We start from the raw sequence: 27807 nt of genomic DNA on the forward strand, positions 1-27807 counted from the left end.
TATCCATCTATTTGAAGTCACCAGGGTACATATATAGGTGTGTGTGATATCATAAAGTTTTTTTTTATTTAAAAAAAAAAGGTATCCATGATAAGTGTATTTTATTTCATGGTTTCCTAGTTCAACAAGTGGTTTTCACTGTTGCCTCTTCACAAGGCTGGTAGTCCTCTCCTTGTCACAGCCCCTTTTGGAAGTGCTTTTCTGTTTCCAGAATCTGAGCAACATTAACAAACACACTGATGGGGGCGGGGGGGGGAAGCATTTCTTAAAATCACTGTGTCCTCCTTTTTGTTGAAATAGTCTACGCTTCTTGAAGACCCAGCACAAATGATATTGTCAGTCTTTTCTGTTCTGGGTTTCAGATCTGACAATGAATTCTAGATTGCCCAAACCAAGATCTAGGAACTTCACTATAATAAAAAGATGTTGCCTCCCAACGAGGAGCAGAGTTCCAGCTGGCCTGGTGTATCAGACCTAGAAAACCAATTTTAAGTATAATGGAGTTGTTGTAATTACACACAAGCAAATTTAGAGTTATGCTTATATGATTAAGGGGACTTTTTAATTTTTATGCAAAGCTTACACAGATCTCGTGTTGCCAAAAAAAAATAAATCTGTGGCAAAGTCAAACAGTTTGAGGTGGGAGAATAGCAGATCTGGAGTCCTTCCTTTCTCGTAGCTGTCCTCAGCCTCCCACCTGAGGTTCAGAGAAGTCAGACTGGCCAACGGGGGGAGGCTGTGGGGGACAGCTGTCAGTCAGAAAATCCCAGCGTTCAAGCTTGGTGTGTCTCCTGTTTATACAAAGATCTTAGCTAGTGGAGACAAACTATTAAAAGTTTTGATGAAGGGAGCTTGTTGTCTGCAACAGGGAAGCTCCACATGTATAAACCATCTCCTGCCTGAGTGTATCATTTGTCCTATCTCTTTTCTGTGTGTGCATGTTGTTGCAAAATGTGGATTACAAGTTGACTACAAGTGATTTAAAGCGGCACTTGGCCAGAGGTCAGACATGACATTTGGCCTTGTGGTAGGGCAAAGCTGAGAATTTACCACCCCCAGGTGATTCTCTGTTGTTCATCACAGCTTCTCCCTCCTCATCCTCACACAGAGGTTGAAGATCTCCAGCTCAGCTGGGTGCCAAGGCTCTCAGCACCTAGCTTCTGGGAAAGCGCACTTCTACAGGCATTTGTTCCTTTCTTTTTTTTCCTCATATCACTGCACACGTGGGGCTCTCCCTTCAGTACTTTGCCATAATTGTGGGAATGATGAGTGGTGGGCAGTCCCTCACATTATTTGGCATTACCCTTAAGTACCCGATCAGTCAGGGCAATTCAGTATTTGAAGTCAAAGAGCTAGACACACCTGCAATTACTTAAATCCGCAAAATTGCACCCATAGGTATTTGCAGGCACAGAAATGTTGGCATAAAATTAGAGGCCATTTCCTAAAACCTGTGCCTAAATTTTGATGATATAGTATATGAGGGGTTGTTATTTTGAAATGGATTTGCGGAAAGCAATTGAAAATCTCCAGGCATCCCATCTGTGTTTAAAGTAACAACAATAACAAAACTTTAAATTAGCATAGGAGATTTAAGACATTTCAGGAAAACATTGATTAAATCTGCCAATGAAATGAATGTGTTTGGCGAGTGACCTAATTAGTGTATACTTGGTTCTTTTTCACTGCACTGCTTACCACTAATTGCTGTTCTGCTGGTCTTCTCCTGACAAGTAAGAAAAAACAAGGATGAGGGATTTGTTGAGGAAATAGTGACATTCAGTTTTAATTCATTTGAACCTGCTGCCAAGCTTAATTATGGAACTGTGAAACGGAGACCAGGAGGCCCCCAGCCGCTTAGGTTATAGGAGACGGAGATGTTTAGTGTCTGCCTGTGTATTCGGGTAGCACTTAGTGCAGCAAGCTATAAACTTGCGCTTGCTGATGCTTAGCTGTTTTCTTTCCCCCACAGGTACAAAATCACTGCCTTTATTCCTGAAATTTAATTATTTAGCTCTAATGGCGTCAGGCCAAAACAAAATTACAGGCATTTTATTTCTTGGAGGAAAGGTTGAACAATTAATCTAGATAGTCCTGTCTTGTTTTCTGGCATGGGTATTTTTTTTCTTTCTCGTATTCACGTTTACAAACTAGTGATACATGTCATTCCCTGAAAAAACCTTGGGATCCCAGATCCCTGTAGCTGAAGTCCCCCTTGCTGTAAGTACCCCTGAGCTGAGGGGCTTGTTTTGGTGATAAAATTCAATTCCTGACTCTCTCAGCAGCAGGGGATAATGTAGCTCTCCCTATTTGCATTTTGTGCTCTTAAAGGAAAAGGGCAGGATGCCTCATGAAAAGAGGGGAAATAGTTTTGGTTTTGGTTTCCTGTGGTGGAGATGGATGGATTCTTGTGAGCAGTCTGGAGGTCCCGGTTTAGAAGCTGCATGGGTTTTACACGATGTTCTGCACAAAATCTGAAAAAGAAAATAATAGTCTGTAGACCAGAATGTTTATGAGACAGTGATCAAAATAATAAGGAATAAAAACAAGCTCTGGAATTTGAGGATAGGAAAGGGTGGGGCTGGTGGGGCTTGCACTTGTTTTGAATAGGGGAAGAAGAAATGGAGATGTTTTCGTGGAGCAGCAGCATCCAGTTGGCAGCTCCTGGTCTGAATCCGTCCCGAAGGATGCTTCCAGCCAGCCTGCTGCCTTCTCCCTGGAGGAGCGGAGAAATAACTGTTTGAGCAGGGAACTGAGCCTGAGCAGCCAAACCCGGGGCTTGCACCTGCCAGGGGCAGCCGCAGCAGCCTGGCTCTGGTGGCGGGGGCCGGGGGGAGCACAGCAACAGCCTGGCCGGCCAGGAGGGAAGGGCTCCCGGTACCGACAGCTTTGGGAAGCTCATTTGTGGGAAGCTCATTTGTGCTATGGGAGGAGCTCGAGGGGGTGTCTCAGCACCCAGCCTGAGCTGCTGCAGTGACCTACACTGAAAGGTGTATCTAAATACATACATAAATATCCTGTGCTGCTTTGTTAGTGCTTGAGAAGAAAAAAAAAAAAAAGTTTTTTGCATTTTTTTTTTTAAGTGAGATTATAAACAAATGAAATATGTGAGCATAGGTCATCAGCATAGGCTATAAACATCTACAGGGAAGAACGTAAACTGTCCAAAAGCCCAGCGTGCCTGTTTTTCTGGTCTATAGCATTGCAGAGTTCTTGTAAGGATACTTGAACACTCAAACAGCCTGGGAACTTGGCTTCCCTTGCAGCAGATTGATGTGCTTTGGACCGGTTTGCAGCCATGGAGTGATTTTGTCCTGATGTTCTGTGTGTGGTGGGGAGATGTGTCGGGAGCGGGGAGGGCCAGAAAGATACTTGGAATGAGAACCAGCTTGTGGGAAGGAAAATGAGCAGCTTTGCAGTGATGCAAGTAGTATTAACGCTAGAATGCATAATGGACCGCTGAAGGTGCGATTTTTTTTCATTGTTTTTGTCTTGAGACTCTTGTTGCATCTATGATATGCTTATAGCCATTTGCACCCACTGAATACACGTTTAAGAAACATCCATAGCTTTAAATATTATGGACCGATGTTCATCTTCAATAATCTACTACGTTAGATATACCTGATCCCTACAGTATAACACCAGAATATTCCTGCACATTCCGGTTTATATTTACAAGCAGTGCTAACTTAGGTGGGAATACTTACTGTGCTGTCTAGGAAGTTATATTAAAAATCACTTCCCTTCTATTACTGCATACATGAATACTGCACTGTGCGCTGATGATAAATATCAAATTCCAACTCTATTATCTGTTTTTTAAGGTCAGTGTTAAAACTTATTTTTGTGCTGTCACCTCCTAGTTCTCTGGCATGAGCATGGTAAGAAATAAAAAGAAATTTCATGTCCTGAAAAGAGCACTTTGCTGCCCTGAGAAATTATTTGCACTGTGTTTGATCCAAGCCACCCCATGACTTCCCAGCGCATTGCAGGTTTCCCATTTGGCAGCTCTGGCTTCTTGTCAGGATTTCTCCTTTAGCAAAATTGAAGTTGCATCTGATCTGCTGCTCTCCCAAAGGGCAAGGGCACTGCAGGAATCCAGGCAGGGCTCTTGTTCTCATGGAGCAGGTTTTTTGGTTCAAAACAGCATCAGCTTCGCTGCTGCTCTGCAGCTTAGAGAACAGGACAAAGCAACCTGCCATGGAGAACCAGCTGTTTTCAAGATGGTACACTCAGCAGAAAAGCATTAAATGGGAGAAACTGAATAGGTAAAACAACCTTCCCCCCAGTGGCCAAACTCCAGTGCACTGTTTTCATGGCAGTGTTTATATAGATGCTGTCCTAATATACAGTTGTTCAGGCTTTCCTTCAATTTGTAATAATGTCCTACCAAAAACCAACTGAGGACAGAGCAGAAAGGTTCAGATCTTGACTTTGTTATCAAAATAGCACTTTTTGTAATCATTAAGTCAGCATTTTCTTTAGCAATCTTGGTGTTTTTATATATATAGTTTTCACTTTCTTAAAACTTTACAAATAAGTTTTAAGCCAAGAAAAAAAAAAATCCATGTGCACAATTTTCTTTCAGCATTGAGCTAACCCCTGCATAGAGCAATGTATACATACTGAAATAATAGAGTTGTTTATATCTTGGGGCAAGGTGATCAGAGGCACGGATTCCCATATATAGATGGGGTTCACAGAGCAAGAAGGCCTCACACGAGGAGGAAGAAAGGCTGGCAAGAGAAATAGAAATGGATACGGCAGGAAAGCATATCTGTGGTTGCCTCCTGTATTATGTGTATTGACCTAGTAAATGGAGATGTCTGCAAAGGAGCTGCAATGCTATAAATATGCTTGTGCCAATATTATTAAAGCTTTCAGGCAGTTCAGCTCTATCCGTACGGCTTCCAGGGGAGACGCCAGAGAGGTGGCCCCTGGCCATGGCTTGTCCGAGCAGCACGTGCCTACCTGTCCTGTAATCGCTTAGGAAGATGTAGGCTGGGATTTTCAAAGGATTCCCTGGGTGGATTGTGAAATCTGCACAGCTGCCTGAATAGCTGCTTGGTGAGATTTTTAAATCTTCCTAACTCTGTTGAAATCTTTATGAGTAAGACTTAAGTGCTGCTGAAGATCAGAGATAGTTAAGTGCTCAGAAGTTGTGTCAAGTCCATTTTTTGTGTCCTCCCTGCCCTCCTTTGTATCTCTAGATAAAAAAAAATACTTCCACAGCTGTTGATACCCAGCAGGGGCTTAACAGCACTAGTCCTGTTTCAGCATCGAGTCTTGCTTGCTGAGGGGAAAAAATGAAGAGGGAGGCAGTGAGGGAAGAAGATGGGAAGGGACTATCTGATTAATCAGCTATTGCAAGTGTTGGCACTTGGAAAGCCACTTATAAAAGGAGAGGATTGCTCCTTGCCCATCTGTAAGGTGCACCACCACTAAGCTGATGTTCAGATGATGCCCTGCAGCAGCTCCTGGTAGGGACCTGGCCCTCGTTCCAGCAGCCAGGGTGGCAGGACAAAAGGGATGGGGTTTAGCTGGCTGTGGCTTGGTTATCCTACCATCTTCTGGAGCTACCTGGTGGTTGCTTGTATAGCACAGGCTGTAATTTCTTCTGTAACTGCTTCTATGTGCTGGAAGCCTGCTGCAGGCTCCCTGGCCCCAGCCTGCGGCAGAGACCCATGACCTCATATGAACCTTGCATGACCCATGAGCTTGTATGAAGCTTCATCCTCACGTGTGTTCAAGGAACAGGAAAAGGGAGTTGTTTCCTCACAATCCAAACAATTAAGCCATATGCTGTAGCTTTGTATGTCAGCTGTCTGCTAGGGTAGGTCTTCTGGAGAGACTACTTCTACATGGACATGTACTGCAGAATGGATACTGACAGTATCACAGGTGGAGACATCCTTCTGTGTGGGGAGGACAGTGGCTGCTCACCCAGGCAGGCAGTAGGGTCTGTGCCTTCTCCTGTGGAAGAGATGGGGCAGGGCTCCACAGCATCAAGGCTCTGCCAGAGAGGAACCTCTTGTCTGCAGGGACAGGCAAAGGGCTGCCATCTGTCCCCTCTGCTCCCTGCAGGCTGAAGCCTCAGGTGCTTGCGTTTCTTTAGACCCCATCATGTTCAGGAAGAAAGGCAAGAGAAACAGAGGTGTGACAGCTGGTGGTGGTAGTGCTGCCAGAAGGCAATGAGAATGGAAAAGGCGTCCTTTAAGAAAAGAACTCTTGACCTATGATGATAACACAGATGATAATGAAAATGTCTATTTATTGTTTATTGTTTTGTTTTTTTTTCTTTTTTTCTTTTTTAGGTTACGGTTTTGTAGATTTTGACAGTCCGGCAGCAGCACAGAAAGCAGTAGCATCTCTCAAAGCAAATGGCGTGCAGGCACAGATGGCAAAGGTAAGAGCACCCGTGCTATTACAGGTTTATCTGATCTGTGTGATGAAATTTCCAACAGTTCATTTTGCTCCGGGTTTTCTTCGGTTTTTGGATTGCTTATTTCATTATTTAATACTTGGTTCCAGTGCCTCATTCATCCTATCGTGTCTGTACTCTCATGTGAGGGGTTCTGCTCTGATTCCCTCTCTCCCCCCTCCCCTGGGAGAGGGTTATAAGATCCAGAGTGCTGGAGAGGTGGAGAGGTTGGGAATGCCTTTGTACTGATGGCACTGTGAAAGATTTGTGCTTTCTTTGCCTTGGAGTTGTGTCTGTTTGGTTCCTTTCCCTTGCAGTAGTCATTCTCAAAGGATTTTGATGGGTCTCTTGGAAGGTTGATTAAGCATATGGAAAATTTGTTTTTATCTGCCTTAGTTTGGCCTCTTCTGTCCCTTTACTTTAAGTGTGTAAGTGGAATTGCTTGAAAGACAATATCTGCTGCAGATTGTCTGAAGGTCACTAGTGTGTTGCTCAGAGAGGTTGCAGGAGCTGGGCTTTGCATCTCGTAGCAATCATTCAGTGAGGTGAAATACTCCATTTCTGGGAACACCCTTTGTCACCAAGTAAAGGGGCTGCAGGGGTTATGGTAAACGATTATCATGTGCTCCAGCTGTTGCTTTTCTGAAGGCATAACTGTGTGTCTTTGGGCTTTAGACAGTGTCGGCTGGCAAAAATAGCTGTTGCTTTGTACTTTCAAAATGCCTTGCCTTAGAATCACTAAAAGCCCTTAATATTGCCTGAGTTTGTCTCTGCGGAAATGATGGCAGCCTAGAATCTCAGACAGCAAAAACAAACAGGTAATTATGAAAACAGAGTCAAACCAAGAAATGATCCCAACACTTGAACATTTCCATCTAAAGGAATACTGATGATTTAAACCTTTGATTTTTCAGCAATATCATACTATTTTTTTTTCTTAAAACATACAAATAGAAAACCCTTTGTGGTAAAGGAGGGTCTCTTGCCTTCTACTGAATTACTCTCGCAATGCCTTAAAGTAACTCAATATGATCCATGTATCTCTGTTTAATAGTGCCCCACAATGCAAGCTATGCTGTTTTATTGGCTCTTAGTTTTTATTGACATGTAGCGATAAAAAATATCTGCTTCAAATGGATAAAAGATGGCAAGCTGAAGAAAGTGAACACCTACTAAGGACTGTGCTATTTTTTTCCCTCATATATACTGTGTCTCCTTGCTAAAATACAGGCAATTCGATGTGTTAGTCAAGCTGCAAAAGGGAAACCAAAGACAGGAGATATGTTTTGTGCTGCTGGTTGATCTCAAATCGCTGTTTCTGGGGAGGACTAAACCTCTAACTACATAAATCTATAAAGTTGTGGATTTAAAATTAGAGATTTAAAGGTTAAGATTTAAAGATAAATCTATATCTAGTATTTTTAGGACATAGCTATCGTGATTCAGAACAGTGAACAATTTCAGCGCTTGCATGTGTGGAAATATCAAAACCAGAAGGTGACTTAAATCTTGTGTTTTGGAATGCCCACTGCTTCTAGGGCTGCTGTGTCTGATGCTTTTGGAGTGGGAAGGGCTGTACTAACCACTAAGGTTTGTTTTCTGGGAGCTCTGCGGCTGGAACCATTTGTGATTTTTGAGGAGGCTGGCGTGCATACTTCTGTTTGCATAAGGATGACTGTATTTTTAATATTTAGCCGTGGTGCCTGGGATCCCAGATAGGTCCTTTTTAGCGTGTTTGGTAATTCAAGATAAATATACAACCGACTTTTCCTATCTCTGAAAAAATCGAAAAGTATTTAGAAAAGCCTGGATTCGAAGGAAGTTGAGACGACTCCACACAAAGTACCTCGCATTGCTGAGAAGTCAGGAGCCTGGGAAAGCAAATCTATCTGGAGAAACAAGTTAGCTCTTGCAGATGCTGGAAGCCAAGTTGCATAACAGGATTGAAAGACAGTGCTACCTGCCAGTGTCTGAACTAACAGTGGGGGCTCAGAAGAGCTTTGATGAAAGAGGTAGAAGAAGAGTTTATCCTCTATTCTGGAAATGTATCAAGAGCAGTTTTGTTTCAAGAACTGTTTTAATTAGTGGTAAATGGTAGTAATCTCATGAAATCTAAGAAAAAAGTTTGTGTGAAAAAACTACCTAAAGCTTTCGCGTGCCATACAGTCACGAACCACAGTTGGCATCCTGTATTTTCTGTTCTGCATTCCTAAACAGTGAAACTGCCCCTGTGCGGAGCATGGTAATCTGCATTCAACAAACGTCAAAAACCTCAGCCCAGTCACGAATGCTTTTGAATGAAGGTGAAAGAGGCATTGGCCAGCTTTTGCCATGGGCTGGCCTTATCCAGCAGTGAGAGAAAGTATGCTGAAATGGTGGTGTATTCTGTGATGTTTTCCTGGAGAGAGATCTTGCTCGGAAAGAGCAGCTCTTTCTCAGTTTTAACACAATATAATTTTTCCTCATAGAAATCCAGGAATCTTCTTTGAAAAACAAAGCAGAGCTGAACCCCCCACCCATGTTGGCTAGCTGAAGTATCTTGTGGATACTTGAGTAAAGTATACTCATTTTATTGATGCTTAAATACAGCCACCTCCCTCATTTTTATAGCATTTGGACACCCTTTTGGCTGATTTTGTTTCATAGTGCTGCCTCTGGAAGAAGGTTAAACTTTGGTGGATCAATGCTCCAAGTCCCATCACTGTTAGAAAACTTGTTCTGTCGAGGCTAATACTCGCTCTAACCCAGTGCAGGGAAAAACATCATTAAACGTGTTCAGATCTCTCATTTTGTTCTCTTGGATAGCATTCAGCCTAGTGCAGAGCAGTCAGGAGAGGATTCAGCAGAGGGAGAGGAACAGCAGTGTTATGTGTGCAGAGGTAGCGATGGTGGCTGGGAGCTGAGGTCTTGTGGGCCTGGGGACAGCTGCCCTCCTGCTGGGATAGGGATGTTCCAGCCTACACGAGATCCAGATTTCCTTACATATTTGTGCTCTCTCCTTGCTTTTTCAGGATTTTCCTCACATACGTACTCAAAGTCGAAGTTTTGACAGCTGCCACTGTCTTACCTCTAGTGATGTTCATTTAAGTTGCCCATCGTTAGCAAAAGTGCTTATTAACAGTTCAATTTATTGAGAAAAAATAATGCTATGGAGCTACTGACTGATAGTTTCTTATCTGGCCTGGCTTATTTCATATATGCTTCCTGGTTGCCTTTGGAAACAACTCAGGCATGCAGATTCACTTGTGTGTGTGTGATTGTCCAGGCTCCTAGAGTCTTTTTTTTATTATTTTTTTTTTTTTAGTGGTGGTGGTTTTTTTGTTTTCCTGCTAAAAATGGCACAACTGATATGCCACCAGATAACCTGATAATCTCACAGGAATAGTTGATTTATTTCTTTTTTTTTTTTTTTTGTGCTAGTATCTGCACAAGCACGACACAGACAAGATGATGTTTGTATACACGATTTCTGTATCGCTTTTGTTTTTCTTTTTCCATGTGCTCCTTCCATGCATTTTCTTGAAAAATGTTACAGAAAGAACATGGAATCTTAATAAGGAGAACTTCAGTAGCACGTGAGTTGGCCCACGTAAGTAGTCAAGAAAGGTAGCGTACCACATGAAAAACATAAGTGTTCCAATAAAATCTGTAGCCACGTCTATTTTGGCATTTGCAATAGTCATTTGCCCTGAATTGTACATATTTATAGTGAGATTTCTTTGTCTGTTTTGTTGGTAAGCTTTTGGTGATGCTGAGGAGTCTGAATTCAGCTGAAGACTTGAGAGAAGTTAGTTGTCTAACTTGTGAGATTCTGAACTTGAGTCAATCCTGAAACTGGTGGACTGTGCTATTGTAGGATTGTTTTATATCTTCACAGACACCTTACCATATTTTTATTTCTAGTTCACTATACAGTTATGCAAAGTGGAACTTCTGGCAATGATGGGTCCTTGCAAAGAGTTTATAGTAGTTTCTGTAGTACCTAGCAGCTGAAAGAAACACATTTATCAAGAAAGTGTTTTTAATCCTGTTGCTATTCCAAGTGCGTGTATAAGGATTAAAAAATATATTTGATGCGTATCTTGTCTGTGTTTTGCTTTTTGTATGTAATACTGCCGTTAGACGTCCTTATCACCTGTGTCAGAAAGGTGGACACTAAAGAAATATTTAATTGCCAGTGGTGGTTGTCTAAATTCAAGGAACATTTCTCTACTACTCTGCTACAATAATTTCCATCCAGAGGGTACATGGAACGATCTGGTTCTGACAAAGGGCTATGTCAATAGACTCTGTGTTTTGCTCGATGAAGGAAATACAGAATAGGATTTTGCTTCTTGTGTGATATTTTTCTCATCTCTCCATCGTTCAGAAGCTTAAACACAGGGAGCATTCACCATCCAGGTGAAACATTAAAAAGGAGACATTTACACAGAACAGAGCCAAGTATGAGAGCTTGTGAAGAGGAGCGGAGAGCTGGTTGCTCTAGAGTTATACAGATATATACAGATTGTCTCCAAGGACCAAGGAAAAGGAAATCCCACAGAAGAATCTTACTTGTTTTCCAGGCTTTTGCATTGGTTTCAGGAATTGCTCTTGTATGAATCGGCTGACCAAATCAGTCTGTTCTCCCTTTTCATTTTTCAGCTTTATTTTCTTACCTTTTTCAGTCACTCCCCCTTTTTCTCTGACATAAATCAGTACTCTGGATGATGGTTACAATGAAAACTGCAGTAAAGGGGAAGACTCTCCAGTGAAAGCTTCTTATCCTAATACTTTTTTAATCTTGATTTTTAATGGAAAATTCTGGTTCTCTATATTTTACAATTAAATATACATGAAAATATTTCATAAAAATGCAATCCTTACAAAAATGAAATATGGTCTAAACAGGGAACATCTGATACATCGAATCCCACAGTTTCGTAATTCAATTCACAATTGAAATGTCTGAAAACTTTAGCAAAGTAAACTTGAGGATATTATCTGTTTTGCATATTTGGACAATGTGGATAACAGCCTTATTGACTGTGTTAACTTTCCTTCTGATACCAAAGCTGGATGCTAGGATTTAGAGTTAAATATTGAAATTGTCAGGCTTTGTTTTAATCCCATTCTTTAATTTTCTGATCCTCCCTCCCCCTTCCCGAACCAAACTGTTCTATGAAGTCAAATATTTGTATTGGCTCTTTGAAATGATTTTCTTCATTTGCTGTGGGAGCCCAAGCTGGTGACTCTCTGGAGGCTCCATTGGGCTTGGCCATGTAGGAGCAGCTGAGAACCGCGCCGTGCTGCTTCTGGCCCACTTCCATGGCTTTTCTGAAAGAAATCCATGTCCATGCGTGGGCTGTGGTTTCGTCGCTTGTCAAAGTTTGGCACAACTGAGTTTGTCTGTGCAGGTGCTTTGCTGTGAGTGCTCCTTGTTATCTTGCTGAGATGTTAAGTATCTCACCCAGTGCTTATGCACAGTGTGTGTCCAACACTGAGCTGAATCAATAACAACCCCGGGTTAAATTACAATGAAAAATTATAGCTGGTAACAAGTGAAAGATGGTTCAGTTCAGATCTGTAAATTAGAGATGCCAGTGTCTTTTTTTCCTCTTTCTTCTATCAAGTCAACCATGCCAACGGAGTCCTATAGAAGCAGTAGCTACAAGCCCAATGGTTTCACGTAGTGACATTTACAAAGATATGCCCTCCTCATCCTCTTGCCTCTTTACCTGTTTCTGTTTTGCATGAACTGTCTTTTACTCTTCTGATGGGGACTGATAATTTCCCAGTTTTTAAGTGCTGGTTTTGTAAATAAAGAATGTCTTTTGTTCATTAAAGAATAGTGATCAAAGAAGAAAAAGACAATGAAGAGATACTGATTTTTTTTTTTTTTTTTTTTTTTTTTTTTTTTTTTTTTTTGTGGTAGGTTTTATCACGACAATTTTCAGGAAGATATGCTTTTCCAAACTTTTTTTTTTGTGATGAAACATAGTCTAAATTCAGGAATCAAATCACAAATGTGCTACAGCAGAGTGCTAACTTTTTAAGTCTCAGAAAATGGGAAGCAGTAGATAACCCAGTCTCTTGAGCTTCCTAGACAACTAAGACTAAAGCAGTGAGCAGCTTTTTAACAACAGCTAATGTTGTTACAGACAGACTGGAATGATAGCAAAGATACATGACCCTATTGGAACAACTTCATAGTCCGTTTAGCCTGGAAAACATGTCAGGCTCCGATCTGAGAACTATACGGTAGCCAGTATGAAATGAGCTTATGGTTGTGTTCCTGCTTTTTGATGCTCATTTGCAAGCCAACGTATAATGCATTTACTGGAGTCGTTCTTGAAAGTTTAATATCCCCAGGATTAGTTGATGTTCAAATCCTACTGTCCCTTCACACTTGCATGCATTTCTCCTGGAATCGTGTAGGTCAATGTGAAGCAGGACGTGTGTCGGCAATGCTTGTATCGCACCTGCCAAATGTATACACAAAAAAATTTCTTTGGGGGTTTTCAGAAGTGCTTAACTTAGCATAATTCTACTCTCCTGGAAGTGAATGGGACTTTGCTGTTGATTAATGGAAAGGAATTAGGTCAGTGCTATGTTCCTTTGTTCCCAAAAATCTTAGCTCAGCACCTTTCTTAACCACTAAGTTAGCTTAGAAAAATCTTATGGCACATACAATCATGTTTATTCTCTAGCTATCACCTCAAATAGACCTTGCCCATGGTATTTTCCTTCCCTTTTCAATTGCTGCTTTAGTTTCTAGATTGACTTGATCTTTTTCTTGCTGTAACTTCATCTAAGATTAAAACATTCCTCTGCCTTTGAAAATTGCAATGTAAATAATCGGTAAATATATCCACCTCCATGCTACTAACGCCCTGCACCACAGAACAGATGCTGATAAGTGAAGGACGTAGCCAGCATTTAGGCTGAAGAATAGTGGAATTACTGGGTTCTTTTAGGGTTATGAACTTGAGCCAAACAAGAACTGGCCTTTTTTCATAAATACACATTGTTCTTGACTTTCCTCTGGCTTGGAACACATTTGAATTGGTAATAATACAGCTGAAATCCACAGAGCTTTGGCAATTTATGCTGGAGAGAAGAATGGGGCTCCCTATCTTTAGCACTCACATAGCTATACATCTTGGAGGCTCTTACACACTCCTTGCAAACCCTTTATGTTTGCAGAACAGGAAATCTGAGTCCTGCAAATGAGTTAAACACTGGAGTCAGATTAATTCGTTTTTCCCTCCATACTCAGGAAACTCCAAACGCCCCGTGGAGGAGTTATCTGACCACAACTATGCAGCCTGGGAATCTGCAGCTCAGACTGAGAGAAACTATGTTCTAAATTCAGTAAGCACATCTTTACTCACCAGGAAAAACCCAGTGCAGTCTGAAATGATCAAAAAACTGTGGTTTTAGAAAATATTACTGTGGTAGAAAATTTACGTAGCCTTTCTTTTAGTGACATATCATTTAATCATGTTCTTCTGTAGCTCAGCATGAAGACGATGCTTTTGTAAGGTGAGAAACAAAAAATCATTGTATCTAGCATGCTTCCTCAGGAGGAAGAGATGATTCACATGACCACAAATGGGAGGATAAACACATGCATTTTGGGGTACCACTTAGTCTGTTCTGAGACACAGATTCAACAAAGCACTGCAAGTTGTGCTAAAATTGGGCTGCTCAGATTTTTTTATTTTTTTATATTTTTGCTTTGGAAAGCAGGTGTGCAAACTTCAGTAGCATTTCTTCAGAGTTGATGTGAGTGCATGTGTAACAGTTCATCAACCTGGAAATGCCCAGGTGTGTATTCTGCCAGTAAACACAAATCTCCTACTAATATGCACAGATATTCCCAGTGCACGTATGTACCCCCCTCTGAATATGTTACAGTATTAGGGAACACTCTGCTTGCTTTTTACCTTATCAACAAACGTTTCTTATTCAACTGACATGTCTGAATAGTTTGGCTGTAATCAGAATAAATTTAGGTTTATATGCAATTTCATTTACTAATGAATGATAATTTTTATCGTGGGGAAAAAAAAAAACAAAACCACAAACAGAACAAAACTCTTTTTCCATTCTACAAAATTATCAGATTAGGCTCTCCTGATGATACATGCAACAAACTGAGTCATGATGAAAGATCGTTTCAGATTTTTCAATCCTTGGACTTTCTCTGTATGTATTTGTGCTCAGAAAGGGAGGTTATGATGAAATGACGGGCCAAATTGTATTTGCAGTCACATTTGTCTGACTTTGATGTGATCAGCATAAATGTGAGTGATAAGGAATGTACAACTGGCCATACTGGGTCAGAATAAAGGTCCATTTAACATCAGATTTGCTTTCTAATAGCGTACTATTGCACTTGCCAACAGAAGAGTAAAAGAAGCAGGCAAGCATTTGAGGATACTTCCCCAGAGCGCTCCTGAGCCTCCAGCAATTTGCGGTTTGGGGTTTCCTGAGCCTGTATTTAATAGCCTTCCCTAGGATAGCCTCCCTGCCCCCAAATAAAGACTTTTCTCCCTCTTTTTTTTACATTTAAAATTTTGGCAGCACGATCTCCAGCCATAAGAAATTCTTCAGTTTAACTCTGTTCTTCAAAGAACTATCTCCTTTGCTTGCTTTAAGCCTTCAACGCTGTTTTCATTGATTGCCTGCTCCTTCTAGTATTGAAAGAGACAGAAGGCTCTTGTTCCCTGTGGATCTTTTTCATGCCACTTATGATTTTATAACGTGCTATCATAGTTTCCCTTACTCCCTCTTCTTTTTCTACTTTTATGAAAGATATGCCAGGGTATGCATGTGTAAATAAGGATGCAGTTCTTAGAGCAGCAGAGCAGTTGCTAAGTAATGAACACGAAGCACAGCAAAGTGTGTTTTGTAATATGATAGCCCAGCTGATAGGAAGCTTAGAGGGTCACTTTATATCAATATGCTGGGCATATTGCTAATGCTGCACATTGCTGCAGCCTGGGAAATTGGGAAATGGACACACAGAACTCGATACATTTGGCAGGTACGTGCATGTGGCTTTGATATATATCTGATTAAACTTAAGAAGATCATTTTCTCAAAGAAGAACTGTCAGCTTTAGAAAAATGCACCTCAGAAATAATTAAAGTATTTAAAAAATAACTATTCCTTTACAACAGCAAGTAAAGAAAGCAACTCCAAGTATCAGGATGTATTTTCAATGTTGTGTCAAAAGGAAATACGCATTCCCCCCCCTTTCCCCCAGTCCTATATCTATGTATAATGAGTCATTATAAATGCCTGCCTTAAATTCTGGGATTGTTTGATCTCAGCTTTCCTTAAATCTTAGATTGACTTAGTGTCTGTCATACCACTGAACAACATCTGAAACTAATGGAAACAGCAGGTCAACGTCTGGCCAATTCTGGCAGCAGGTTTGGGGACGTTAGCTTTGCCTGGAGCTGCAGTAGATAACCTTGTGTGTTTTATCAAGTACGTGCTGCTTGGGCACGATGTCACCAGCAGTGTTGCAGCAGATGCTTGCATACCCAAAAGGACGAAAGAAATGTGGTGGATCTCGTGTAGATGAATCCTTATTTAAGATGTGTATTAATGCTGCTCTGCTTTTCATAGTGTGCAGGGAGGAAAATGTCCCTTTTTACATTGAGAGGCAGAGAAATGGTCCAAAATGGTAGACACATGGAAGATCCTAAGTACCCTAAATTGCCAGTTTCTATAGCTTTGCAGGCAGGCAGAAGACCTAGTTTGATTCCAAAAGTAACCTACACAAGTGTGTGTCCTGGGAACCACTGGGTGATTTTCATCTACCAAAAACACCCCTCAGACTGCAGTAGGTACAATGGTTATTTCTTGCATTGTGCCCAAAAACTTAGCAGTCTCAAACTGTGAAGAACAGTGACAACTTTGATAATGGCAGCTTTTCTGTAAATGCATTTTTAGTTGGAAATGTTGGAACTCCCATAGATGAACACAGCATTAGGATGTTTTCTTCTGTGGTATGACAGTGTCCATTTTTCCCATGTTAAAATGGATAAACTGTGCTTTTCTGGGTGCCAGTAAGCAGGGTGTGTGTGTCCAATGACACTTTTCAATTACCTTAAATCTTGATATTTTTATCAGGATCCAAAAAGAAAAAGAAATACTGAAGAAATAGAGCACGAGATGTTTCACTTCAAGTCAAAATTTGGGAGTTGGGACAGTTAAAGCTTGGTGATGGAAAACTCAAGTCTGAATTCCTCTTAACAGGTGGACATACCTTTGGGGAATTGTCATTGAAGTCTGAGCCTGAGACATTGTATCCTGATGCACTAAAATTATTCCTGTTTTTTTTTTTTTTTTTTTAACTGTTGCTGATAGGCAAAGAAAGAGAAGATACCTTGAAGAAAGGCTTTCCCATCTTCAGAGCTATCTTAGCCACCTTACTATCCCGCTCAGTTAATACATGTTGGTGTTTCAGTGTAGTATCACAATCCTTTCTCTCTGTATGTGTTTATATATAAATTTTTAATATATGCATCCACAGTTGGTAAGTATTAAAGAAACCATATTTGTATAAATATATACACACATTTATAGATGATGATTTCAAAATATTCCAGACAAATTTTTCTAATGGAATACAATTCTCCTGAGTAGCAGAAAGTATTACAGTGGTATTTTTATGGTATGTATTGGCGGTGTGTGACTATTTAATAGTAATTCTTCTAAGCACTGGGAATAAAATGCTGTGTGTTTTTTAGGAATGTGCTGTAGAAATAGGAAGGAAATTGGTGGTAAATTAAATCTTATTCACATTCAGGCAGTATTTTTTCCACCTGTCAGCAAAAACTGGCGAAAACCAAAACAAAAACAAAATTGGAAAATCGGAGATGAGGTTTAGTGATTTACTGTCTGCTTTGCCTGTGCTCACGGCTTGAGGGAGAGCTACACAGCCTTGGGGTTTTCCAGATAGTTCCATATCTTATTTGTCCATTTTGCATAAAAGGTTACAATCCCACCATTTATCTAAGCAGTTTCTTAGTCACCTGCTCCAATTATAACCCATTATGGAAAATGAGGGCTATCATTTATATAGCAGTGTTCTTTTATTATAGGAATGCAGCCTAAAGCAGCATGCAGAAGGAGGGGTCTTTCCAGTGTCTTAACTTCCAAAAACAAAACAAAAAGAAAAAAAAACAACAAACAAAAAAACACCTTTTCCTGTACTTAAAAACTGCTCACCAGTGAAAAGTCACCTCTGATAGTACCATGACCTTATTCACATCAGACTTGACTCTTACTGTACTGCACATATTTCACATGGTAAAGTCACGGTTTTGGTCAAGGTGCTACAACAGCTCCAAAACACATCGAGTTCTGGCTACAGTGGGGTAATGGAGGGGTCGCACTGCCTTGCCCTCTCTCCTGTGGCTGCCGGGCCTGCAATAATGGAAATATTTCATTTTCAGAATAAAAATGTCATTAGCTGAAGTACATAATGGCTCTCTTTTGTGTGAACAGTCCTCTGATTCTTCTTGAACTCAGGCTTTCTATGTTAAAGAAGGGGGTTGGGTACAGATTCTGCTTTGCTTTGCTTGAAGTTGGCTTCATCTTGCATGACTGCATGTGATTCAGTACTCTTGAGCACGTAAGTAATATGCAGATTGGTCTAGGAGAGAATGTTGAAGCAGGTGGGCATTTTATGTCAGTCAGCGATTAGATCAATTACCAGGGCACCTTTCAGTGCTCTTGGAAGTGACAATTGTACCAGCTCTTTGATCACAAGACAGCTGGGAAGCCTGGTGCAAGCTTCTCTGAAGGACACTGACAAAGTACCATCTCCTGCACTTTTCTCCTAGGAGCATCATCTAGTATCTTATCCTTTATACTGGGTTTTACTATACGTTTCTACATTTCTTTGGTAAGAGAGCTCTTCAATTTGTAGTAGCTGATACCTGAAACACTTCATACTATGATGACAGCCTCTCACAAAACACAGCCATCTTCCATCACCTGCTGTCAGTGGTTCATAGATCAGATCAGGCACTGAGTGATACCTGTGCATGCTATTTTTTTCCCATGTGCTGATATTTTTGATAACCCTGACACATTAGTCGTCTTTCATGTAATAGTTTGGAAATTTTTCATAATGATCTTTGCCTTCTCAAATGTCTTTCCTTTTGTAATATCCCCCTTTGTTCCTATGCCAGTGCAGTCCTTTAACTTTTCTACCTCTTGATCCACCTGAAGCATTTGTAAAGCACAGTCATATCATATTTGCATCTTTTCTGTTGCTATTGTAAATACACCAGATTCCTTTTAGGGCACTCCTGCACACTTTTTAGATTCCACTGATCAATAACACTTTTCTATCCCTTTTCCACTTGCAGTCTACCTTTTTTGGACGTGGTTGAGTGGAGCTGTACACCGTTTTTCAGAGGAAGTCTTTGCAGTATCATGCTGCCGTTTTTCAGCTGGGAAGTACCTACCTTTCCTAATGTGGTTTTTACTCCCATTTTAGTCAACTGATAGGCGCCCTTTTCACAGCACCAACTCTTACTTTTAGCAAGTGGATAAACGGCATTGTTTTGCTTGTTGAATAGTCACTTTTTACTTGCTCTCTTAAAGTTAAATCTCAGAATGTTTTACCAGGTTTTGAATGAGGTATAGATGTTACATTTTAAAAATGCAAGGTTTTAAGGTGATCCTCCTGGTGCTTGCAAATGATTATTGCTAAAATTCTGTTCTTCAGCTTGCCTTTAGTGATTATATCAATTCTCTAGCTGTTGCTTAACATCATAAATGTGATGGCTTGGTATCTTGAGTTGAGCCAGAAAAGTCTTTCCCGGTGTCCTAGTGTTTATTTTCTATCTGTGTATAATTCCAAAGACATCGCAAGCTTAACAGTAGATTTAGAACATCAGCTAAAGGTTCGTGTTTCTGAACTTCAAATGCTTTCTATAATGCAGCATTTCACTAAGAAAAGTGGAAATGAGAACATGCCAGCAGATGGTAGATGTCTCTGGCATGTTAATTATTAATATTTTTGTTCTAAAGAACATTTATTTCAATCATGATAAAATCTCATCTACTTTGAGAAATGTGGATTGGCTTCAATGGCATTGACGGGTTTTAGGTTATTACCTTTAAGAGTAATAAAAAAAAAAAAAAAGGGAAAAAAAGAAAAACAAAAACCACCAAGACTTTATATTATCTAGGCAGATATTTCACTGCTAAAAAGTTTTAATGTGAAGATAAAATAGTGAGGAAATACAGACATGAGTTATAGATATCTTCTTTAAGAAGTGAATGGGTATTTTATTATTTCTATTTTCACTTTTTTGTTGTTAGAATTACTGTTCATGTAAAAAAAAATGTGGGGGAAAAAAACACGAACTTGAGACGTGCAAAACATATTTACTAAGAGTTATCTACCCTGTTCAAATTGGCACTCTCGAGAGATGCACTCTTGAGATATGTTTGTGTCTAATATTTCTTGCAGACAGCTATGAAAGATTGCTGTCCGAATATAAATATCCAGATGACAGATGCACGTAGAAGTATTTTTTCAGGGAATCAATTTCAGTTGTTTTAAGACCAAACTATTTAAAGAACTTGATTTTTGTGAGCAGAAGCTAAAATCTGGAAGTTTGATTTAGATGACCCTCAGCCTTGTTTGTACAACCACTTCTAATCATGTTTACTACTACTGTTGCTCAGAGTTGCACAGCCATGATTTGTGATTCTGAAGCTTTCAGTTTTAGATTACAGACCTATATTTTTGACCCAAAATTAATAGATACATTCAGCATGCAACACTGGAATACAAAGTTCTGTTAGGAAGGTGTGCTGGATTGTCTCAAGATGGTGGCGTCCTGCTTTCCAAGATGATGTGCTACCTGTGTAAAATATATTGCTGTATCATCTCAGCTTGTCGTCTTTTGCAGCAGGAAATATATGGGGTTTTGTTGATTAGAAAATGATCTTTGTTGATGTTTTCACTTTAAATTCATTAGTGCTTGTTCTTAATTTTTATTTTATTTTATTTTATTATTTTTTTTTTTTTTAATGGAGGCAGTATGTATTTGGCCAAAATACAAACTACATAGAATCTTTGATATTGTTCTGCTTGGTCATCAGTAGTGTAACCACCTCCACCTAACAAATTGGTCAAAAACCAACAATCACAACATTTTATTTAAAAACAATGCAAACCCAAAAAAACTTAGATTTTGTGTAGACCTTTTGTATTTTTAACCCTTAGAGAGTGACCACATTTTAAACAAAGCCAAGTAGTGCAAGATTTTATTCTGGAAGGATTTAAGTTAGAGGTTATGTTCACCTGTAAAACTCCAGTCCTGTCTAGAGGGAAATATTCTTCAGTCATTCTGCAAAACTCTTGTTTCTGATGGTCATGTTCCTGCATGCCCATGGTGGACAGGTCAAAGCCCAAAGGCAAAGATGAAATAGGAAATGTGCCCAGAGTGCAACCCAGCCCATCAGGCTGCAACCTCACCAAAATGGAAGAACTGGCCATCTGGAAAGGTTGTTCATTGTCAGCCCCAGTCAATGATGTGTGCTTTAGCCCACTCAATCCATGAAATGTCACATCTATCAAAATTTGGAGAGTTTGAAAGGAGGTGCTACTGAGGCCTGTTGGCACCTAACTCCTGTGTATGGTTCCAGCAGTTTCTTCAGGAACCCCTTTTGAAAGAGGATCATATCCAATCCGTATAAGCAATGTATATTAAACAAATATTTCAGCTGTTTTAAGACAGCTTGGAGTTCCCCCAAACAGTTTTAATGAAGTAGAACCCCCTCAATTAATCTGTTTGCTGTAAATTAGAAGCAGAATTTAAAAACCAGGCCTTGCTTACTGAGGCTGGCCAGCCAGCACCTTGTCAGCCTATTCCTGGTTGCTACCTCCTTCCTTGCTCAAGCTGAAACCGTCTTTCCGAGAGTGCTGTTAACCTGTAGCTCTCGGTTTAAATGCAAAGGTTTTATTCCTAGATGGTGACTGACAAATCAGATAAGGGAGCAACTGTGAAGAAATGTACAGGTTTTGACACGTGAATAATTTATTTCGAAGTAATAAATTGGTGGTTTGGCCTTCCTTCACTGAAGGATGACCTACCACAGGTTGCTGCAAAATTTGTCAGTGAAAAACATGGAAAATAGATGGTTTCTGAAAAGTGTCTGACATGAAATAATCTCGGTCAAAGTCCTGCAGTGTACCCAGGTTTGATGTCAGGGCTCTGTGATGAGCAGGCCACTGTGATTTGCAGGTGGCCAAATGCTGTGAAATAGTAAAGAAATAGGTGTGTTTTGAAAGGGAGTGTGATTTATATCAAAATATATTTCATTTATTTAACAGGTGTATTTTCTGTTCTCCTTTGTTACTTGAGCACCAACTCTGCGGAGCTCTGTGTATGCTACAAACTAAAATCCAGCGATTATTGTGAATAAAATACATTCTGTAGGAGAAAATACTGGGATGACTTGGCCAGAAGTTGGTTTCAGGCATTATATGTTGTTTCTGCTTGTGTGCATGTGCGTGCCTGCCTGCCTCACATAAGGTCATTTGGGAAGAGAGAACTGAAAAGGTCATAAGTGTGTTTTGGATGTGATCTTTGTTCATCTCACTGTGCTGATGAAGTTTTTTTTGATTGAATGTAAATACACCTTATCTCTTCCCCAGCATGTACATCAAAGACTCCATTATAGAGAAGAGGGGCATTCGTTGGTGCAGTAGAAGCTGGGTGTGCAGCACTATTTAGAGGTGGTGCATGGTAGCGTCTGGATATATTTGCATCTAAATGAGCTGAGTGCCTCTTCATACAGCTTTGATTTCTCTCGATTGCTATAGGTTTTTGTTCCTCCTAGGATTTGGGGAACTGTATTTCCATTAGGTCCTCATCTTCCCTTCACATATTGCCTGCCACCGTCAGCCAGTGCCAGCAGCTAAGGGTCTGTAATAAAGATTTTCTACATCAGAGCTGGTTGCTGTGCTGTCAAGGTAGTTACTGTCTTCTGGGCCTCAGGAGGAGCCATGAGTGATGAGTACAGCATTTATTTGAGTACTAGGTCTTCCTTATGTTAAGTATTGACTGTATCCAAACCTACTTCAACATTATTTATGTTTGAGTACAGCCAGATGATAATGCATAATTCTTTCTCTCTTTTTTTTTTTTTTTTTTTAATAATTGTTTTGAGAGCATTGATCTTCCTTTTACCTTTTTGCCTCCAAAGAGCCTCAGTAGTCCATTAACCAGCTCCTTAAAGACCTGTGTCAGACCCCCTCACTCATTGTGTCTGTAGACTGCTGTTGGATGTGTCAAGATGCTCCCTGTGTTGCTCAGTGTGGCTGATCTTAGCAAAAACATTTCTCAGCTCAGCGCTGGGTTGTACCAGTTGAAGTCACAGTAAATCAGTTTAAATCTCAGTGTAATGCTGATATGTCTTAAAGGGTAACAAGAGCTCTGGCAGTCTAGGAAAATCACAGTGTAGGGAAAAAAAAACACCTGTAAAATTTATAAATCATGATATAAATGTGTATTGTGCTACATGTTAGAAATCCTTGCTTTGAATTAATGTAGGATCATTTTCAAATCCTCCTTTGCATCATATAATCATTCATGGAAATCCCCTTTCTAGTATTCTGCAAACTACATAAAACTTTCTGAACTATTTCAGCATTAGAAAAGAAGAAGCCATCATTTGTCGGTCATTGCTATTTAGACTACAGTGCCTTCCAAGGTGCATTAGACACTTATCAAAGACAGAGGAAGGGTCATTCCATACCCCAAGGACTGTATGATCTAAAAATGACAAAGGCAAGTATGTGTTAAGATGTTAACAGAAGTGTGTGTATGCTCTTTTAATGAGAAACAGCATTATCATCCCCCCTCTGTCCTGTTCCTTCACTTTTCTTACTTCAGTGAGGGATTTCCTATTTGCATTCTTAGATATTTACCTAGATTCACGTGTTTAAGTCTTACAAAGTTAAGCACATTTCCCTTCAGTGGAGCATCTACAATATTGCCCTTGTCCTTCTCTCAGCCAATTCATCGGGACAGTCTTGTCCTTCTGCCACACCTAATGGGATTTGTCAAGTCCTTGATGTAGCTGTGGTTTATTTCCATGAGTAATGAGATACTGAGGTAGGGCATCTTGTTCTGCCCTAAACGAGACATGCCAAGCCAAACATGAAATGGAATGCCAAGCATTATGTCCTATATGTTTGTCAAGTGTGTGATCTATTTTATAGAGACCCAACTCAGTACACTGAAATATTTTACTACATGTGAACTTTAGCTTCTGTTAATATGATTGAAGCAAGTGGAAATGGAAATTGTCAGGGCAATTTAACAAAGAGAGCCTGTAAAACTCATTACATCCCAGGTAGTAAAATCACTTTAGAAGGCACATTCTTCAAACTTGAGCTTTATTCAGTAAACTGCATTGGTGCCTGACCTTTTAAGAGCTTTCTGTTCCATGGGAGGGAGGAGGGGGAAAGGCCCTGTTGTTCAGAGCCACCTATCTTAAATTATACACAGCAGCCAGACTCAAGTCTGTGCTTTAGATCGCGCGGTGTGACAGACGATGCGACTGTTCCAAGCAGACAGTTAAATGGCCAGCTATTTAGATGAATTTGATGCGTATTTTATGTAATTGTATACTCCATAAAGCAGTAAAAAGCCAATGTTGTGTGTTGGCTGTACTTTAGCACAAAGTAAATCAAAGCACCCATCCCACATTTGTAATTTGACTTAATCTTTTCAAGACCTAATGCTTTTAAGAAGCTTTATATTGATGCTACGCAGTAGATGTGTGAGGGTTAAAGTTGCTTTTTGGAAAACAGTTCTTGTTAGGTCCATACCTAATATTCTTAGCGAGTTAAATTAGCTTGTCAAGAGCTCTCCTGTGACACGGTGGGGTTTCTCCTGTACTACGGTGTAACGTGCTCCCTCTGCACTGTCTTCACACTAGTGTGAGAGGCTGTGTTTTCCTGTTAAACTTGTGAATGAGCTGTCTGTCCACTCTCGATAACAAACGTAAGCACATTTTTTTCCTACTTCTAAATCTTTTTCCAGTCATATGTAACAAATTGTGATTAGTGGTGTACATGAAAAGCAAGTGTCTTGTGGACTGTGGCTCAACCAGCTCATTTTTACTGTGGTTTTCCATTCTCCAGTATCTAAACAGCTATGATATGCAGAGATTGCATTTTCTGGTAGCTATCCTCTGCCCAGCTCATGGGCACAAGATAGTTTCTCATTAGTGAGCCCAAACACTCAGGGTTTAGTCCTGCAACCTTTGAAGTAAATGGAAACCTCCCACATATTTTATTGGGTGTCAGATCAGATGATTAGTGCAAGTTGTGGCACTACAAGATTTTGTCTAATTACACAGTAAGGTTTTTGCCTTATCTATGCAGTTTGTGAGATGGTATTACTTATGGGAAGTATGTTAGAGTTGATTGTGGGAAACTTTGAAGAGAGAGAGAGCGCATTTGCCTGCTCTGCAATTTTCATGTTGTTTCATGTTTTGTTTTGTGTTTTTTTTTTGCCTTTGGTGCTATGCATTTTTTATTTCCTCTGGATCTGTCACCCTCTTATCTACAGGTTTCCTGAGCATGTTTACTGGAAAGTCGATAAAAGACATAAGTGAAAATAAAAGAATGTTCAGAAAGGATTGAGACTAAGGAATAGAAACACAATAAAATGAAATTATGGAAAAGAAGAACTAAGGAAATAAATACTTTTTCCTTTTGGTTTACTATAGGCAGAGGAACTTTTGAATGTGCAAATGTTACTGAGAGCTTCATGCAGAGCGAGCAGTCAAGTCGTTAGGTGACAGATAAAAAGTTATGTAAATTCACAGCACTCCCAGGAAGATTCCTTCTCGTGTATGTAATCTACAAAAAAAGAGAATAATAATAATAATAAAAAAAAATCTATCGTTAAAAAATGGTGGGAGACGGTTATACATATGGGTAATTGAACTCTGCAGTGTTGTTTTTTTTCCACAGAGAAATACAGATCTTTGTGTATAAATTGTTTCACATCAAGTGGAAGCTGGTAATAACCTAGATGTAGATTCAAAGATGACTCCTCTTTGAAAATTTGGCCTTTTCACATCCAGAGAAGAAATGTTCCATGCTTTCCAACAGGTGAAATTTATTCCATTATTCCTGCCCTTCTGCTGCATTTGCTCTTTCCTGTTTAAATTCACATTTGCAGTGTGTGGCAGTGTCTTAGGACTGTAGAATAGAAAAGAGAGTAATTACAGAGGAAATATTAATCTTTTTGAAGATGTTAGTGTGTAAATGATCCACTGTCCTGTGAAAAAGGAATGCACGCGAACCTTTGATTTTTGGATATACATGGTGTGTGTTATGATTTTCTTTCATACATATTCTCTTTTGCAGAGGAACATTAATGGGGGCAGCTAGGAGGATGTTCTGTTTCACAAACCAACTTGGAAGCTGTCTGCTAGAACAATGCTGCCTTCTTACCTTTCTTTAGTGCCTGGGTCCAGCATTTGAAAAATCCTTTAAATGTATCAGTCTCTTTATTATTCATAGCCAGGTAACCTGTACCTATTACTGAGATAGGAAGTAGTTTTGATTGTTTACGTTTCTATAAGAAAGATTGATGTTCAGTCAAGGGATTTTATTGGATGATGAAGGACAGTATTTATTTACAGAGACTGCTTGCCTTCACTTATTAGAGTTGTTTATTTCACGTAAATCAGAGTTTTTCAAAAGTTTTCTAGAATCAGTTGAATACTGCATTTGGTTTCTACAAACTCCACTTTGGGACTCATAAAAATAATTGTGAATTGCTTTATCGTAGTGAAATATTTTAAAACATATTTTTCCTGTCGTTTCTGAAATGTCAGATTTTAAGTCTAGTTATTTCATCTTTAAAAATAACAGTTAATGCTGTGTAAATGCTCATTTCAGGGGTAACTCCCTCTCTACGTGCTTTCCTACTTGAATTGCAGATCAAATGTTGAAGGGAAGAAGCGGGGGGAGAAGAAAAGATTGCAATTTGGCAAAGTAGCACTGTGTTTGAATACTAAATCTTTCTTTTTGTTTATACTTTGTCACTATTTTCTCAGCTTTTGCAATGCTGTAATTTATTATATTTTTGTTCGGGAGAGAGTTGAGCTTAACTGTATGTTTAAAATGAAGTGTATGGGCTGCTCAGCAAGCTCCTCTTTCTCTAGCTCTTCTTTCTCTAGCAGTTAGTCTTCTAACTGCAGCTGAGTTGCAGCTCACTTGGAGCATGGACAGGGAGAGTTCCTTGGGAAATTCCTACAAAATTACCCTATAAACACAGACGCCTACCTAATGAATGGGACTGAGTCTGCCCTTGGAGCACAGAGACATACAATGAAATTAGTCAATGCATGGTATATGAGGTTTCCCGTAAATTGGGTTAGTTTGAACAGCAGTTTTGGACGGTGACTTCTTAGTCATTAGGTGTAACTGAAAGCTGGCCACAGCCTTGACTAAGTGTTTAGACTGACTGTTGCTCCTCCAAAACCCGAAGGAGAAAAAAAATGTATTAGATTGTGCTCAGTTTAACCACCTGGAGTAGCAGGAAAAGATTTATTTCAGAAAGAGTGTGAGGAAATCACTGTTACTTAAGCCATCTAGTACCTAGCATAAAGTAAAATGCAACAAATCACAGTTTATTGAAAAAAATATTCCCACGTAAATGGTAGGGGTATTCTGAGGTGTAAGACTCGGATGGGTTTGCCTTGAGACAGCATGACTGTATATTAGAAAGCAACTGCAGAGGTTTGTTATATAGATCCTTTTGCTGGTAAACTAAAACTATCAGTAGCAAACTGAAAATACGCCTAGATTTGTTGTGGAAATTCTAAGTAGTCACAAAGAGAATGCCTACAGTGGATCCCTGACGTGATTTCCCTTCATAGACTTCACCAAAAAAGATGTGGGCAGGAAGTATGATCCACTGTTAAGCTGTTTGGTTTTATTAACAAATCACTCATATTTTTACATTAGTGACTGGGTGTATTTCTTTTGTCTTTGTGCTGGTTCTTTCAAGTCACAGAATAATTCCAGGATATGATTAATTGCCAGTAATTCTGCCTGATTTTAGTGGCATTTGAAAGCTATCAGTTTTTTGCAAGACGGTATGTAGAGTTGAAAATATGTCCTCTTCGTATGTATGCATATATGGGAGGCTAAAGCTGTATTTAATAGAAGTAAACATTATTAAGTATATTCAATATAATTCTATTGAATGGAAATCTAGCTTTTTGTACCATGCTTCTCATTTTGAATAACTTTTCTTTCTTTTTCTCATTACTACTCTTAGGCTTGTGCATTCTTTTCCTTCCTCCGCCCCCCCCCAACATTA

The 27807-nt window shown here is 39.7% G+C and overlaps 1 protein-coding gene across 9 annotated transcripts in view; it reads left to right on the top strand.

Moving 5' to 3' along the window:
• RBMS3 (RNA binding motif single stranded interacting protein 3) overlaps nt 1–27807 on the top strand; it is a 694738-nt gene that overhangs the window by 432759 nt on the left and 234172 nt on the right. For all 9 annotated transcript variants that reach the window (XM_032183106.1, XM_032183102.1, XM_032183101.1 and 6 more), the window contains one exon: nt 6318–6409. In XM_032183106.1, the coding sequence (XP_032038997.1) occupies nt 6318–6409 (92 nt within the window). The remainder of the gene's footprint in view (nt 1–6317; nt 6410–27807) is intronic.

This window comes from Aythya fuligula, chromosome 2 (genome assembly GCF_009819795.1).
Source record: "Aythya fuligula isolate bAytFul2 chromosome 2, bAytFul2.pri, whole genome shotgun sequence".
In the NCBI taxonomy this organism is placed as follows: Eukaryota; Metazoa; Chordata; class Aves; order Anseriformes; family Anatidae; genus Aythya; species Aythya fuligula.